We start from the raw sequence: 12,587 nt of genomic DNA, 5'->3' as shown, positions 1-12,587 counted from the left end.
TCCCGTCTGGTCAATAGCGCGCGGCGCATGCGCGGTAACGCATCACGCCCCCACCGCCTCCCCCCGGCCCGTCTCCCTCCGCCCTATATAAGGCGCGCGCGGCGGGGTCCCGGCTCCGCAGTGCGCGTGGGCGGCGCGGCGGCTCCGCGCGCCTCCGGGACCCCCCTCCCCTCCCCCGGCTCCGCCGCCGCCATGAGCTCGGGGACCCCCTACATCGGCAGCAAGATCAGCCTGATCTCCAAGGCGCAGATCCGCTATGAGGGCATCCTCTACACCATCGACACCGAGAACTCCACCGTGGCGCTGGCCAAGGGTGAGGCGGGGCCCTGTGGGGGGCGCGGGCGGGCCTAGGCCGGCGCTGGCTGAGGGGACGCGGCGGGGGCCGCCGTGCCGCGAACAATGAGCGCGCCCGGGGCCCGCCCGCCCCGCGGGGCTGCGGCGGGGCTGGAGCCCCGGGTCCGGAGCGCTGCTGCTCTCCGTGAGTCAGCACTGACAGCGGCCGCGCCGGAGGGGCGGGCAGGGCCCGGGATGCTGAGCAGCCCTCGGCTCTCCCCGGGAGCTCCCGGGCAGGAGCGCTGCCGGCAGCGCCGGCTCCCCTTGCCATTGTCAGAAGCGGGGAGGTGACGCTCGGCATCGCTGTGCGTGGTTCGGTTCCCCTCGCTCGGCTGTGCCCGGCTGTGTGCTGGTGTTCGGCTCGAGAAGGGCCCCAGGCCGGCGCTGAGGGAAACAGTTGCTGTTGTTGTGTCTTTGTTCCTTCCGTGATCGATAACTGGACTCTGCTCAGGTGAGGAGGGTGGGAGCTGCTGCACAGAGAGCTGTGGGCCACCTGCACGTGGGTCTGGCTCGCCGACCTTGCTGGCTCTTCAGCGAGGCTTCACATTTTGTTTCCCTGTAGAAATACTGATCATTATCTTTGAAACAGTGTCATTTGGGTTCAGTTGTCACCTGTGCTGGGAACTCCTGTATTTTATCTCAGTACAGCCTGTTCTGTCTTGTTTAGTCCCTCAACTTACTCCTGTACTGCTTTTCAAGTCCATCTTGGCTACTTCAGCTAATGTGCATCGGCGTTTTCTTTCCCTGAGTTTTGTCCTTCGTTGTTCTGGGAGGTTCACACGTTCTTCATAGCCTGCAGCCAGCCGTCAGGGTTGTCCCCAAAACAAACACCTTTTGTTTTGAAAGGCTGCTTGCTGGCAGGAGGCACTGACTTGCCAGATTCACAACTACCCTCAAGGCAGCCTGTGCCCCAGTGTTTACCCTGCATAATGATGTTTATAGGATGCTGGACATTATTTGACATTTTTAACTTCAGAAAACACTCTAATGGGTGTAAGTTCTCTCAAATTCACTTTTTCTCTAGGAATGTAGCCGTTTATTTAAATGCACAAATGGAGCTGTTTGTGTTAGTGCTGGACTCAAAGTACTTGAGAGATTGCTGGAGCGATGCAGTTCCTTTCCTGTAGGTGCAGGAAGGTCTTCACCTTGACCCAGCAGCAAGTAGAAATGGTTCCTCACGTAGTCCTGCCTTACACATAGCACTTGCTTCTTCCGAGCTGGTGTGTTTCAAAGGCATGTGTGAATAAAGTGCTTTATGATGTGAGTAAGTATGTGCTCTGGATAAGATTTCTGGCAGTTCTTGTATTTATTGGTCTCTCAGTGTTCAGTTTAGATGAACTGGAATGCCTAAGAAGTGGTTGTTGCATTAGGTGGGGCATACATTTTTTCTCCACCTGAAGAGCTGCTCTATAAACTTTACATCGCAAACCCTGCTTTTCATTGTAGCTCAGAGCCTGTTTTTCAAATTTAGAGACTTTATAGCAAAGCAAAATTAGTGTCAGAATTACAAATGTAGCAACAATGTTGAAGTTGGTCTCGGCAGTATCAGCCCGGTGTGTGGTGTCAGTGGTTTAAAACACTCGATCTCTGAAGCTTTAGAAGGGCTGTGAATTACTGACATGGTGTTGAAGTTGTCCAGACTGCAGGTAAATTGTTGTTAAACCCCGGATGCCACTGTTTAAACACTTCCATGTGCAATACAAGTGCCATTCTCTTTAGTTCTATCATTCATAAAGAAAAATTAGAGACCTCGGGAAGAAATCTGGTTCAGCCTCTCGCTTGAAGCCAGGCTGACTTCAATTGATTTATATTTGTTTAACTTCACTACATGCACAGAATCGTAAATACTGGAGACTCCATGGGCTTAATTAATCATGGCAAGAGAGCTGTCTGTTTTGTTAGAGGCTAAACTTAAATTGCAAACAAAGGAAGTTTAAGCCCACTGCTGTCTTGTCAGGAACTTACTCCCCCTTAAGTAGCAGTCTGAAGAAATTGGAGTTTTTGAACAAAAAATATCCATGTCAGCTCTGCTTTCCAGTCAGTCTTGGTGTGCTTTCTGCCCCTTCAGAGCTTAAACTCAACAGCCCTACACGAGTAGGAACTGTGTTATAAGCCAGGAGCCTGCAGTGTTGTGGGATTGATTTTCTGTTCATCTGTAAGCAATAGTCAGCAACTTCATGGGAGACAACCCTTCCCACCTCCACAGGAACTTTAAGCTGCACTTTGTGCTGTGCCAGAAACAGTTAAACACCTGAGGTGCAGGGACAGGCAAGCTCAACTCCTACAGCCCTGTTTTGTCTACAACAAGGACTTGGCTTTCCACCTTCCTTGTTGGGAACCTTGGGACCAGCCAACTGCAAGGCTGCCTGGGCAGCTTTGGGCTTTGCAGGTCATGTGTTTGTCCATGTGGAAGATAATGGGCTGCTCATGGTGCTTTCCAAGCTAGCTGTGGAATCCTGCAGGAGCCCTGGATACCTTTAGTACATCTTGCCATGAGCTGTAATAATCTAATTTTGAACTGAGAGATCAGTGGTACAGTTCATGTCCAAAAGGCTACAAGCATTGCTTACAGTTTATAATCTGCTTCTGGTTGACTGGGTTACAGCTGTAATATGATCAAACAGCAGCTGGAGATCTAAAATAACTTGGAGAGGTTATTTACCCTAGGAACTCATGGAAGATGGCCACTGAAAGGAAGTGACTGACAGCTTGTCCTTGTACCAGTGAAAATCCCCTTCCTGTAGGGTGCAAACTGAGGTGCTGAGCAGTGTGATAGGGACATTCTGGCATTCACCTGCTCCTTGGGAGCTCACCTGTGTGTTGACAGGGGTGATGGCCATTTGTGGCACTCAGTGCTGCCTGGTGTGAGGTGAGCCACCTGCATACACCCTGGAGGAGGGCTCTTGAGTATCCCTGCCTACAACTGCCAATACTCCTTGTAAGTTAGGAGCAGCATGGTGTGCCAGGGATGCTCAGTGCATCCACTTTTGGTGCTCTTGTTCCTGGGAGGATGTGGTGCCCCCATCTGTGTGACAGGAAGAGTGGCATGTCCTGGTGGAGGGGTTTCAGTGCCTCTGTGATAACCTGTTAGAAGCAATTGAGGGAACTCCAATACAGAGTTCTTCCATTGGCAGAAAACGTGCATCAAGCCAGAATGTGCTGGTACTCATCTGAGCTGGGAGTGCCTCTCAAAGGCAGAAAGCAGCCACACCAGTGAACTTGGAAGTTTCTGTAACTTGTGGCTGAAATTTCAAGCTTTTACCTGTCAGTGCCACAGTGATGTAACTGTGCTATCTGTTTTCCTGTGCCAATAATTCAGTCTGACCTCTTCTTCCTTAATGGCTCAAATGAATTTATGCTTCTACCTAGTAGTTGCCACAGTCAGCTGAAGTCTTTATTTTTTTCCCACTCTGATGTGTGACACTGTTGCTTAGTGTCCATTCAAGTATTCTGGTAGCTGGCACTCAGTAAGGCCTCCCTAAGCACTTGGATTTATCACTGATGGCTTGCTTTGTAGTCACATTAATCATAAAAATAGTGACATTGGAGTAGAGAGGGAATTTTAATAGAAAGTTTTTGTCATGGATAAAACCACCTCTATCTGCATAATAAATGTATGAAACCAAAGGTGCAGATTTGAGCTCTAAAGCCTTCTGAGATTTCCCCCTGCTGCTCCAGGGGCCTCCCCTGTGGTGTGGTGCAGTTGTCTGGAGCCGAATGCCTGCATAGGACAGCTGCTGGGGAGGGAAGGAGAGTACAGCACTGTGGGGAAGTCCTTGGGTTTGGAGTAGGATTCTTCACTCCAGCTGGTCTATGGTCTTTACCTTCACAGCTTGATGTAAACAAAACTGTTTACACAGGCTGCTGAAAAAGTTGGCATTTGAGGGAGCAGATGTTTGTGAGAAGGAGATTGAGGGTTCTGGAAGTAGCTGTTGTTGTTGTTACAAATGGCAAGTGTTGAAGGAGTACTTTTTAATTGCATGAATGTGAGCTTGCCCAGTGCTGCCCTGGCAGTACTGCACTAATGTCACCGTTTCCACGCTCCAGTGCGATCCTTCGGGACCGAGGACCGGCCCACGGACAGACCGGCTCCTCCCAGAGAAGAAATCTATGAGTATATTATTTTTCGAGGAAGTGACATCAAAGACATCACTGTCTGTGAACCTCCAAAAGCTCAGCATACTCTGCCACAAGATCCCGCCATTGTCCAAGTAAGTTAGCCTGAAGTGTTGATGAAAAGCTGAGATAAAACATTGGTGTCAAAGGACTGCATTTTGGTAAAAACTTAGAGGAGTGAAAGCAATCAGTGTCTCCAGGAATCTTCAGATTATTTAAAGCATCCTGAATTTTGTTGTAATGTTTAAAGTAGCAGCAGCATTAAGACTTCAGTCAACAAAAGCCAGAGCTAGCTGAGAATGCAGGAAAATCATACAGAGGTAAACTAACCCTTCTCAGAATTTACTTAAGATTTAGTAATGCTGTACATGAAGTAAAGCATCACTGCCAAAGCAAATTGACTACTGGACACTGTAAATGGAAATGTGCTTTGTCTTGTTACAGTCTTCACTGGGCTCTGCCTCTACATCATCCTTTCAGCCACATGTGCCTTACAGCCCGTTTAGAGGTATGCCACCTTACAGCCAGCTTGCTGCCAGCTCTTTGCTTAGCCAGCAGTATGCAGCTTCATTAGGTTTAGGTAAGTACAAACTTTACTTGCTAGAATAGAGGGATGGTCTTGTATGCAGCTGCTGTGAAAGCAAATAACAGTAACTAACACCAAACTCCTTGCCAATGTCAGGCTGCAAGGAGCAGTGAATAAGCAGCTCACAACTTTGTGCAATGGTTTTACTGCAAGGAGGCCTATGTTTCACTTGCATGTGCACACACACACACACGAAAGAAACAAACTTAATAGCTGAAGTTTCTTTCTGAAATTAATGGGAATACAGACAGTTGAGGCCAGTTAATTTCTAACCTAACACACCTCACATCACATGTAAAAAGGACTTGTATTTCCAGAGAGGACTGTAAATAAGCTGCTCTAATGCTGTTCTAGAGAATCTTGTATCTCTTTCCAAGTCCTGCAGATGTTTCACTACCTTGTATCTTATCCATGTATCTGCTCTCTCTTCTTCCCTCTATCTCTTTAGAGAAATTGGTAAGCCCTCCAGCATCAGCAGCTGCTTCCAGCCCTAGTTCTTCTCCGTCTCCACAACCTGTTTCAGAGCCTGACATGTCTTCAGAGCCCCATCAGCTCTCTTCCAAGGGTAACAGCAGTTTGAGGACTCCAAATATTTGGAAGAACTGCATGGCACTTGCAAACACTGTTCTTGTTAACCCCTCCTAGAATGATAGTGCTTATATGGGTAATGCCAGTAGAACTAGTTTGTTCTCAGCTTTTTTTTGCCTTTCATTACGTGAAGCGTGATTGCTCCTGTCCTGGAAGTATCAATTAGAGAGACAGGAGAAAGGAAAAGTCCAGGACAGTGGATCCTCTTGTGTAAGTATCAGGAGAAGGATGAAGTTTAGAGATGCTCATGTGCTGCATCCTGTCCAGGAACATGTGTCACCATAGGGTTTGGGTGAGGAATTGATCAGCCCTTCCTGGAAAAAGAAGCACACTGCTTCAGTTGTGGGTGGCCTTGTGGTTGGACACTTAGGCTGATCAGAAATTCAGTTGTATTTTCTGTAATCGAGGAAACATCAGGGTAGATTTCATGCATGATGGGGCATTGTACCCTGTCCAGACTCCCCGTTAGCAAAGCATGACTAACAGTAAGCGGTTCCTGAGTAGCAGAGATAACATGGTTCTGGGTGCTTGCATCTATGTGTAAAACCTTTAGAGAAGGTTGAGTTGAGATACCAGACTGACCTTCCTCAGAGCAGGGTGACCAGGTGCAGCCTGCATTTAAACATGATAATTAGTTTCATCTGGTTTTAGCTTCAGCATGTATGCTTGTGTTGGCATGAAGCTTTTTACTTACTCTCTGCTTTTGGCCATCTATCTGTACATAGTTTCTCAATACTCTGGCTAAGCTTTGAAACTTTCTCATGTTAAACTTGCACATCAGCTTTGTCCTACTCAGTAATCCTTAGGATATGTCTGTCTTCCTTGCAAGTTTTCCAGGTGTACATTAACTGGGAACCTGCATGATGTAACCTACTGGGTATATCTCATGTTGGACTTGGGTGACCCAGAAGTGTCAGTGGCTTGGTTTGTGTGAACTCTTCAGCTTTTCACTTTTCTTGCTCTTTTAATATATTCAGTTAAAGTTTGCTTCCAAGCAGTTCTTATGCATAACTTCATGAACCTGTAGTACTCCAAACCTTCTAATTAAACCTAGAATGCAGTTTTTCTTCTGAGTACTGAAGACTGTCACTTTTTAATATAATTGGTGTAAGGTATACCAAACCATGAAAAGTATTTACATGTTTTGTAGTGTGAATAAATAAGCCTGGATGGAAGAGCAACAGAAGTCTTGGTAACACTTTGGCCTTGACCAAGAAGGAATTTAAAAGGGTAACTTTGAGATCCTGGTCTGGTTTCAGGTTTTCTTTGTCTGAAAGCTCTAACAATAAGCAATGAAGTTGAAGGACTTCTAAAAGCGGCTTACAAAAGGGGATATAGCTGAGGTGCTTAAGCTTTTGTTGCAAAACCTTTTTGACAGAGTGGGGTAACTTTGAGCAGTTTCAAAATGGTGAATTTTTGTTTCAGATTTAAAGTTATCATGTAAAGTAAAATCCTGCATAATGTAGAAATTAGATTTTGGTATAAACTGTCTAAGTGACTGACTTGGCTTGGTTGTTAATGTTTGTCTAACTTGATTTAAGAAATATATGGGTATATTTCCTGAAACTGAGGCTCTGGATGTGAGAGCCATGACTTGTATGGCAGTGGTGCCTTACCTGGTGCCACTCAAACTTAGCCTGTAAAGATGCACACTCAAGGCTTTGAGTCATTCTTGACCAAACTGTTTCTCCCTAGAAGAGTGGGCAGGGTTTGAATGGTGTTGGCTCATTTTCTGAGAGGCACTTAGTCATTGGGATTTTTTCCAGGTGCTGGCTTTCCTTCTGTTCACCCAGTCCGCAAAAGCCCCATGGTAGAGCAGGCTGTCCAGACTGGCCCAGTTGACAGCGTGAACTCCCAAAAGCTGCCCCCAGTGAAGGTGACTCCGGGGATCCCGCGCAGCGCCCGGCAGGTCCCGCAGGCCAACAGCAAAGCGAGCGGTACGTACGCCCCGCTTCAGCCCCGAGCGCTGGGCTGGAGCAGCCTTCCAAGGTGCACTGCAACCCTGAGCTGCCTGGGGATTGTTCTTGTGCTCCTTTAAAGTTTATCCTTCTTGTTCAGTAGATACAGTTCAGGCAGCACCTGTGCAAACCCAAGGACAGGTGAATGATGAAAACAGAAGACCTCAAAGGAGAAGATCGGGTAGGTTAAGCTGACGCTAAGCAGTCTCAACAGCCTGTGAAGGCAAGTGGTGTTAACTTCAGTGAAGGATTAACTGACAGAAGACTGGGAGAAAGCTTTGGGCATCCAGAGATGTTTCCCTAACAAAACAGCTTCTGGAGTCGCAGAAGTTCAGAACATTCCAGGGACAGAGTTCTAGCGCCTTTTCTAGAAAGTCGCAGGTATGTCATAAAAATCAATGCTGTGACTTGGCAGCAGCAACTGGATTTCTCTGAAACCTCAAGTATATTTACTGGGAGAGGCAGCCTGTTTGAGACTTTCCAGAGCTTTTATAACAGAGAGGAGCTATGGAACACTCACCTCCATAGAGCAGAATTCTTACTTCAAAGTGGCAGTACAAGCATGGGCCAGAAAAAAGTGACATTCAAAGAGGTTTCTGCCCAAATAAAATGAGAAAGGACAGGAAACAACACTTCAGACTCTCAGGTCTTCAAATTATTAGTGTGTAGAATGGGTTACAGCTTTTCCAAAAAGCAGTGGATAGCATCTCGGTTGGAAACCAGAAACTAGACAGAGTACAAGCTCCCTTTGTGGGTAGATGAGTCTTTTGCTGGATTTTCTGAGACCTCCTCTTTGCCATCAGGATGGGTTTTAGGCTAATTACAGTGCTGTGTTTGCAGGTGAAGAGCAGACAGATAATTTTCCCCACCTCCCTCAGCTTTTCTTGCTGTAGTGCTTGTTCTGGCTTCCTCTCTGCACGCTGGAAGGGAAGTTGGGTGCACTCTTAGTGGTAAGACTGACATCCAGGAATGCTGCTCAGAAAGTTAAAGTGTTGCTGTAATGTGTCTTCTACAGCCAAAATCAGAAGTTGCTTTCAAAGAGGTGTGGCCTAACCACAGGACTGGAAGCCAGAAACTCCTGAGTTCTATCCCTGGTTTCCTCTGGTCTTGAGCAAGCCACGTAACCTCCCTGTGCGTTACCAAGTGTTTAAACTCTCCTGCTTTCAGGAAACAGGAGAACCAGAAACCGTTCTAGAGGACAAAACAGACCAACTACTGTGAAGGAAAATACAATAAAGTTTGAAGGTGACTTTGACTTTGAAAGTGCAAATGCACAATTCAACAGAGAAGAGCTTGATAAAGAATTCAAGAAGAAACTAAACTTTAGAGGTTTGTGTCTTTATTAAATATGAATTGCTGAGCTAGTAGTAAACACTGCATAGACAAACTGGTTTTGAGAAACTGCATGATTACCTCTCAAATCTTGTTTGAGGGAGCAAGAGAACAGATGGCTCTGCAGTGTGTGCCTCAAGGAGGTGTAATACATTTCATTATCTTCAGATGACAAAGCAGAGACGGGGGAAGAAAAAGGGGACCCTGGAGTGGCAACCCAAAACAATGATGGTAATGCAGAGGAGGACCTGCTGGGCCCCAACTGCTATTATGATAAATCCAAGTCTTTCTTTGACAACATTTCTTCAGAACTGAAATCTAGGTGAGTGTTTTTTAAAACCTTGGTTTTAAAATGGAATTTTAGGCATAAAATTTCAGATGTAATCTATGTGACATGGTTTAATTATTTTAAAATTTTAGAATAGAGTTTAGACAGGGAATGTTGCGATGCATTTGGTGGCTCACAAGTGAAGTGAACCAAGCTTTATGCAGTGGAATCAAACAGAAAGCATTTCAGCTGATATGATACACTTGCCTAAACTATGATAGAGGAGTTTCCATTTCTGTTTCCCAGTACTCACTTTGAACCCATTGATTTTAAACAAATTCCTTATCTGGCTTGTGGGAGAGGAGGCATCAGGGTCATGCTGTACTGAAGGCGCAGCTGGCAGACAGGAGCGAGCTAAGCCTGGAGGTGGGGCACAGAGGTCAGCTCTGGCTGTGGAAATGCTTTAGGCTAAATGTTGGGAATATGAAGGGAAAGCTTCAGCTTTCACTGCCACCACTGATGCTGTCAAGTGCCTGGAGAAATGAGACATCCCTTTGGTGTCAGCACGGGGGGTTCCCTTGGCTCTGTGGTGTGGCTGCAGAAGGGATGGGTTAGAGCAGGTTCACTGCAGCTGCTGCTTGTTGCAGTGCAGCTCAACAAAACCAGGGGTTTGAGGCTTCCTCTCTGAGTGAACTGGTGGTTCTTTAATGTTTGTGTGGAAGCTGAACTCAGCCTTGCTCAGTTCCAGGCGCACCACGTGGGCTGAGGAAAGGAAGCTCAACACAGAGACGTTCGGGGTGTCCGGACGGTTCCTTCGTGGCCGCAGCTTTCGAGGTGGATTTCGAGGTGGAAGGGGGAGTGGAGCAGCAAGGAGAAACCAAACCACTCACAGAGCTGGTACTGGCAGAGTGTAACTTCAGAGGCAAGTGCTCTAGCAAGAGTAAATACTCTCTCTGAGCCAGGTTTGTGTCTTACTCCTTGTCTGAACTGTCTGTGCAGTCTGTTTCGCCCTCCAGTCTCAGGATATATCAAGAATTGTTCCTTATTGGATCTGATTGATGTTTCTAAAGTGTAGAAGGAGATAGGGGTGGTTTGACATGTTGATTTCTTGGTCTCACCTGTCTGTGAAAAGGCTCAGCCCAAGCAAGCAGCTTTTGGTTTCTAACTAATCATTTCAGCTGACACAGGGATGTGAGCTTTGCTATTTCTCTTCTTGGGAGAAGAACTCCATAATATCAAATCTAATTCTACCTTTTTTCTGAATAGGTTCAAACATCTCTCCTGAGAAGATGAAACTGTATATAAAAAGAAAACAACCAACTGCTGCACTAACGTGGGAAAATGGTTCATATTGTTTACTGTCTCAGCTCAAGTGACAGAATTTCATGTACTACTGCTTATATTTTGGACTTACTTTGGACCAGCCACTGTCTGCTGGAATATTTTTTGGAAGAGGGAATGTGTTCAGGGGTACCTTCTTCAGGGTGTCTTTTCTTTTTGTTTGTGTTTTTCAAGTGCAGACTAACTTACACGGTTCTTCTTTCTGGGTCTCTCAAGGCTGCTATAGTCTAAGCTCAAAGTCAGACTCCTTTTCTGAACCCTGGAGAAGAGAAATCATGCTGTTGTAACACGGAACCAAAGCTCACTTGAAATAAACCAGCTATAATTTGTTTGTTCTGAGTAACCAAATGGATCCTTTGGTGCTGCTGGTCTCTCACGGATCTTGGCAGCAGGTGTGAAGTAGCACTTGGTATCTGGAGAAATGGATTCCTGGTGCTGAGGAGTTGTGTATATTGTCACTTGGGAATACTGGAGTGTTGATCATGTAGTAGTGTTTCTGACTGTACAGCTGTTTGTGGGCTGCTGCTGGGCTGGAGGTACCACAGGACCGTGGCTCTGCCTTGAGCTGAAGGGTGCTGGGACTGCCTGGGGCTTGGAGCTCCTGGCCGGAGCGTGGGGACACCATGTGGGATGGGAGCAGTGACTGTCCCCACTCACGTGCAGAGTTTTTGGCAGTAGTGACTGTCTGGGAAGGAGACCTGAAGCTCTGACTTGTTTGCCTCGGTTTGTACCTCGCTGGAGGCAGCACCAAATGCAAACAGTTCTCTGTACTCTGTAGACTGTGGTGGAACTCTTTGGAATGTTTTCATTCAACTAGGGATGGGAGACCATATAATGAAGCTTAACAGATGGGCATGTTTAATTTCTTTCCTCTATACCCCCATACTGTAAATAGTTTAGTTGTTTTTCTTTTGTTTTTAAAAATCTGTATGTGGGGAGAGGGCTGGGAGGGAGGGTTACCTTTGTTTGCATGAAATAAGTGGGTTAAATTGCTATAGGCATGTGTCCTGTTTTTGGTTGGTAGGGAATTTTGTTGAAAAAGCACCTTGATGACTGAACCCCTTACATAGCTCAAGTTTTTTTAGTTATGCATTGACCTAGGTTACTGTAAAAGCTTGGATTTATTTTTGTAGGACTTTATTGCTGAGAATTAGAACATAGCAGTGGGGCTGCTCTTTGGAGTAATGTAAATTGTAATTATAATAAACATGTAAATGTTTAATGTTTCCCTCCACCTCTGTTCTGTACATAGCTCCATAACATCACTCCCTACACCTCCTCTGGCACCTGTCCTTGCAGGGCTCCCATCCAAGCTGCAGAAAACCTGGCTGCAGAGCTCTGGCAAACCCGGGAGTGTTACACAGTATTGGAAAAAGGCTGAAACGCCCAAATCCAGGCACTGCACACTGCACTGTTGCCCTGGTTCCCGTGCTGGAACTCAGTTTAATGAGGGTTATGTCACTCCTGTCTTGCAGAGGAGGCCCGGGGCTGGTGGGGTTCCCCAGGAGCCAGTGCTGCTGCTGCAGGCCCTGGCTCACACCTCTGAGCTGGGGTGCACTGAAACAGCTCACTGAGAGCTGCTCTGCCTCTGCTTTTCCTGCTGGAAAAGCAGCCTCTGTGGCGCTAAGTGTGGAGATGGAATTGCACTGCCCTGGCAGAGGATGGGAGGGGAAATCCTCACTGCTCCTGTGTAATCCCCATTATTCACACCTAGCTGTGCTTTTTCAGTTGAGTGGGATCAATTCCCTTGTTTCCACAGTAAAGCTTCAGATCCCAGGCATAAGCACATCCTTGACACTGCTCAAGTTTGTGTCCCAGCCTCTGAGCCAGCTGCTGGCCTGGTTCCTGCTGTCCAGGAGCAGAGGGAACTGACTGGTGGCTGTGGCTCAGCCCCAGGGCTTGTTACCTGTGAGCCCTTCTTCCCCAGGAGCACTGGGGGCTCACCTGCAGCCCTGTCAGCTTCCCCATGGAAAATTCTGTGTCTGTGGGAACAATTGTGACTTGAGCAGGGAACCAAGTGCAGCTTTTTTCACCTCATTGTTCCAGCCCCAGGGCTGATAAATTA

General features: G+C 46.8%; 1 protein-coding gene across 4 annotated transcripts; it reads left to right on the top strand.

Annotated features, from left to right (window-relative positions):
- Positions 1-11,744, top strand: LSM14B (LSM family member 14B). Of its 4 annotated transcripts, none has more exons than XM_038158848.1 (10): positions 1-313; positions 4,381-4,544; positions 4,894-5,029; positions 5,484-5,600; positions 7,390-7,560; positions 7,685-7,762; positions 8,749-8,910; positions 9,082-9,235; positions 9,924-10,103; positions 10,448-11,744. In XM_038158848.1, the coding sequence occupies exons 1-9, from the start codon at positions 28-30 to the stop codon at positions 10,093-10,095; spliced, it is 1,440 nt and encodes a 479-aa protein (XP_038014776.1). In that variant the 5' UTR covers positions 1-27; the 3' UTR covers positions 10,096-10,103; positions 10,448-11,744. The 4 variants fall into 4 exon arrangements, with proteins under 4 accessions (XP_038014776.1, XP_038014775.1, XP_038014780.1 ...); XM_038158847.1 differs by having other exon boundaries at positions 7,682-7,762; XM_038158852.1 differs by lacking the exon at positions 5,484-5,600.
- Positions 11,745-12,587: the final 843 nt, after the last annotated feature.

The sequence above is a fragment of the Motacilla alba genome, chromosome 20, assembly GCF_015832195.1.
Source record: "Motacilla alba alba isolate MOTALB_02 chromosome 20, Motacilla_alba_V1.0_pri, whole genome shotgun sequence".
Classification (NCBI taxonomy): Eukaryota; Metazoa; Chordata; class Aves; order Passeriformes; family Motacillidae; genus Motacilla; species Motacilla alba.
The sequence above is the reverse complement of the archived record's forward strand: the minus strand, read 5'-3'. Positions and strand labels throughout refer to the sequence as shown.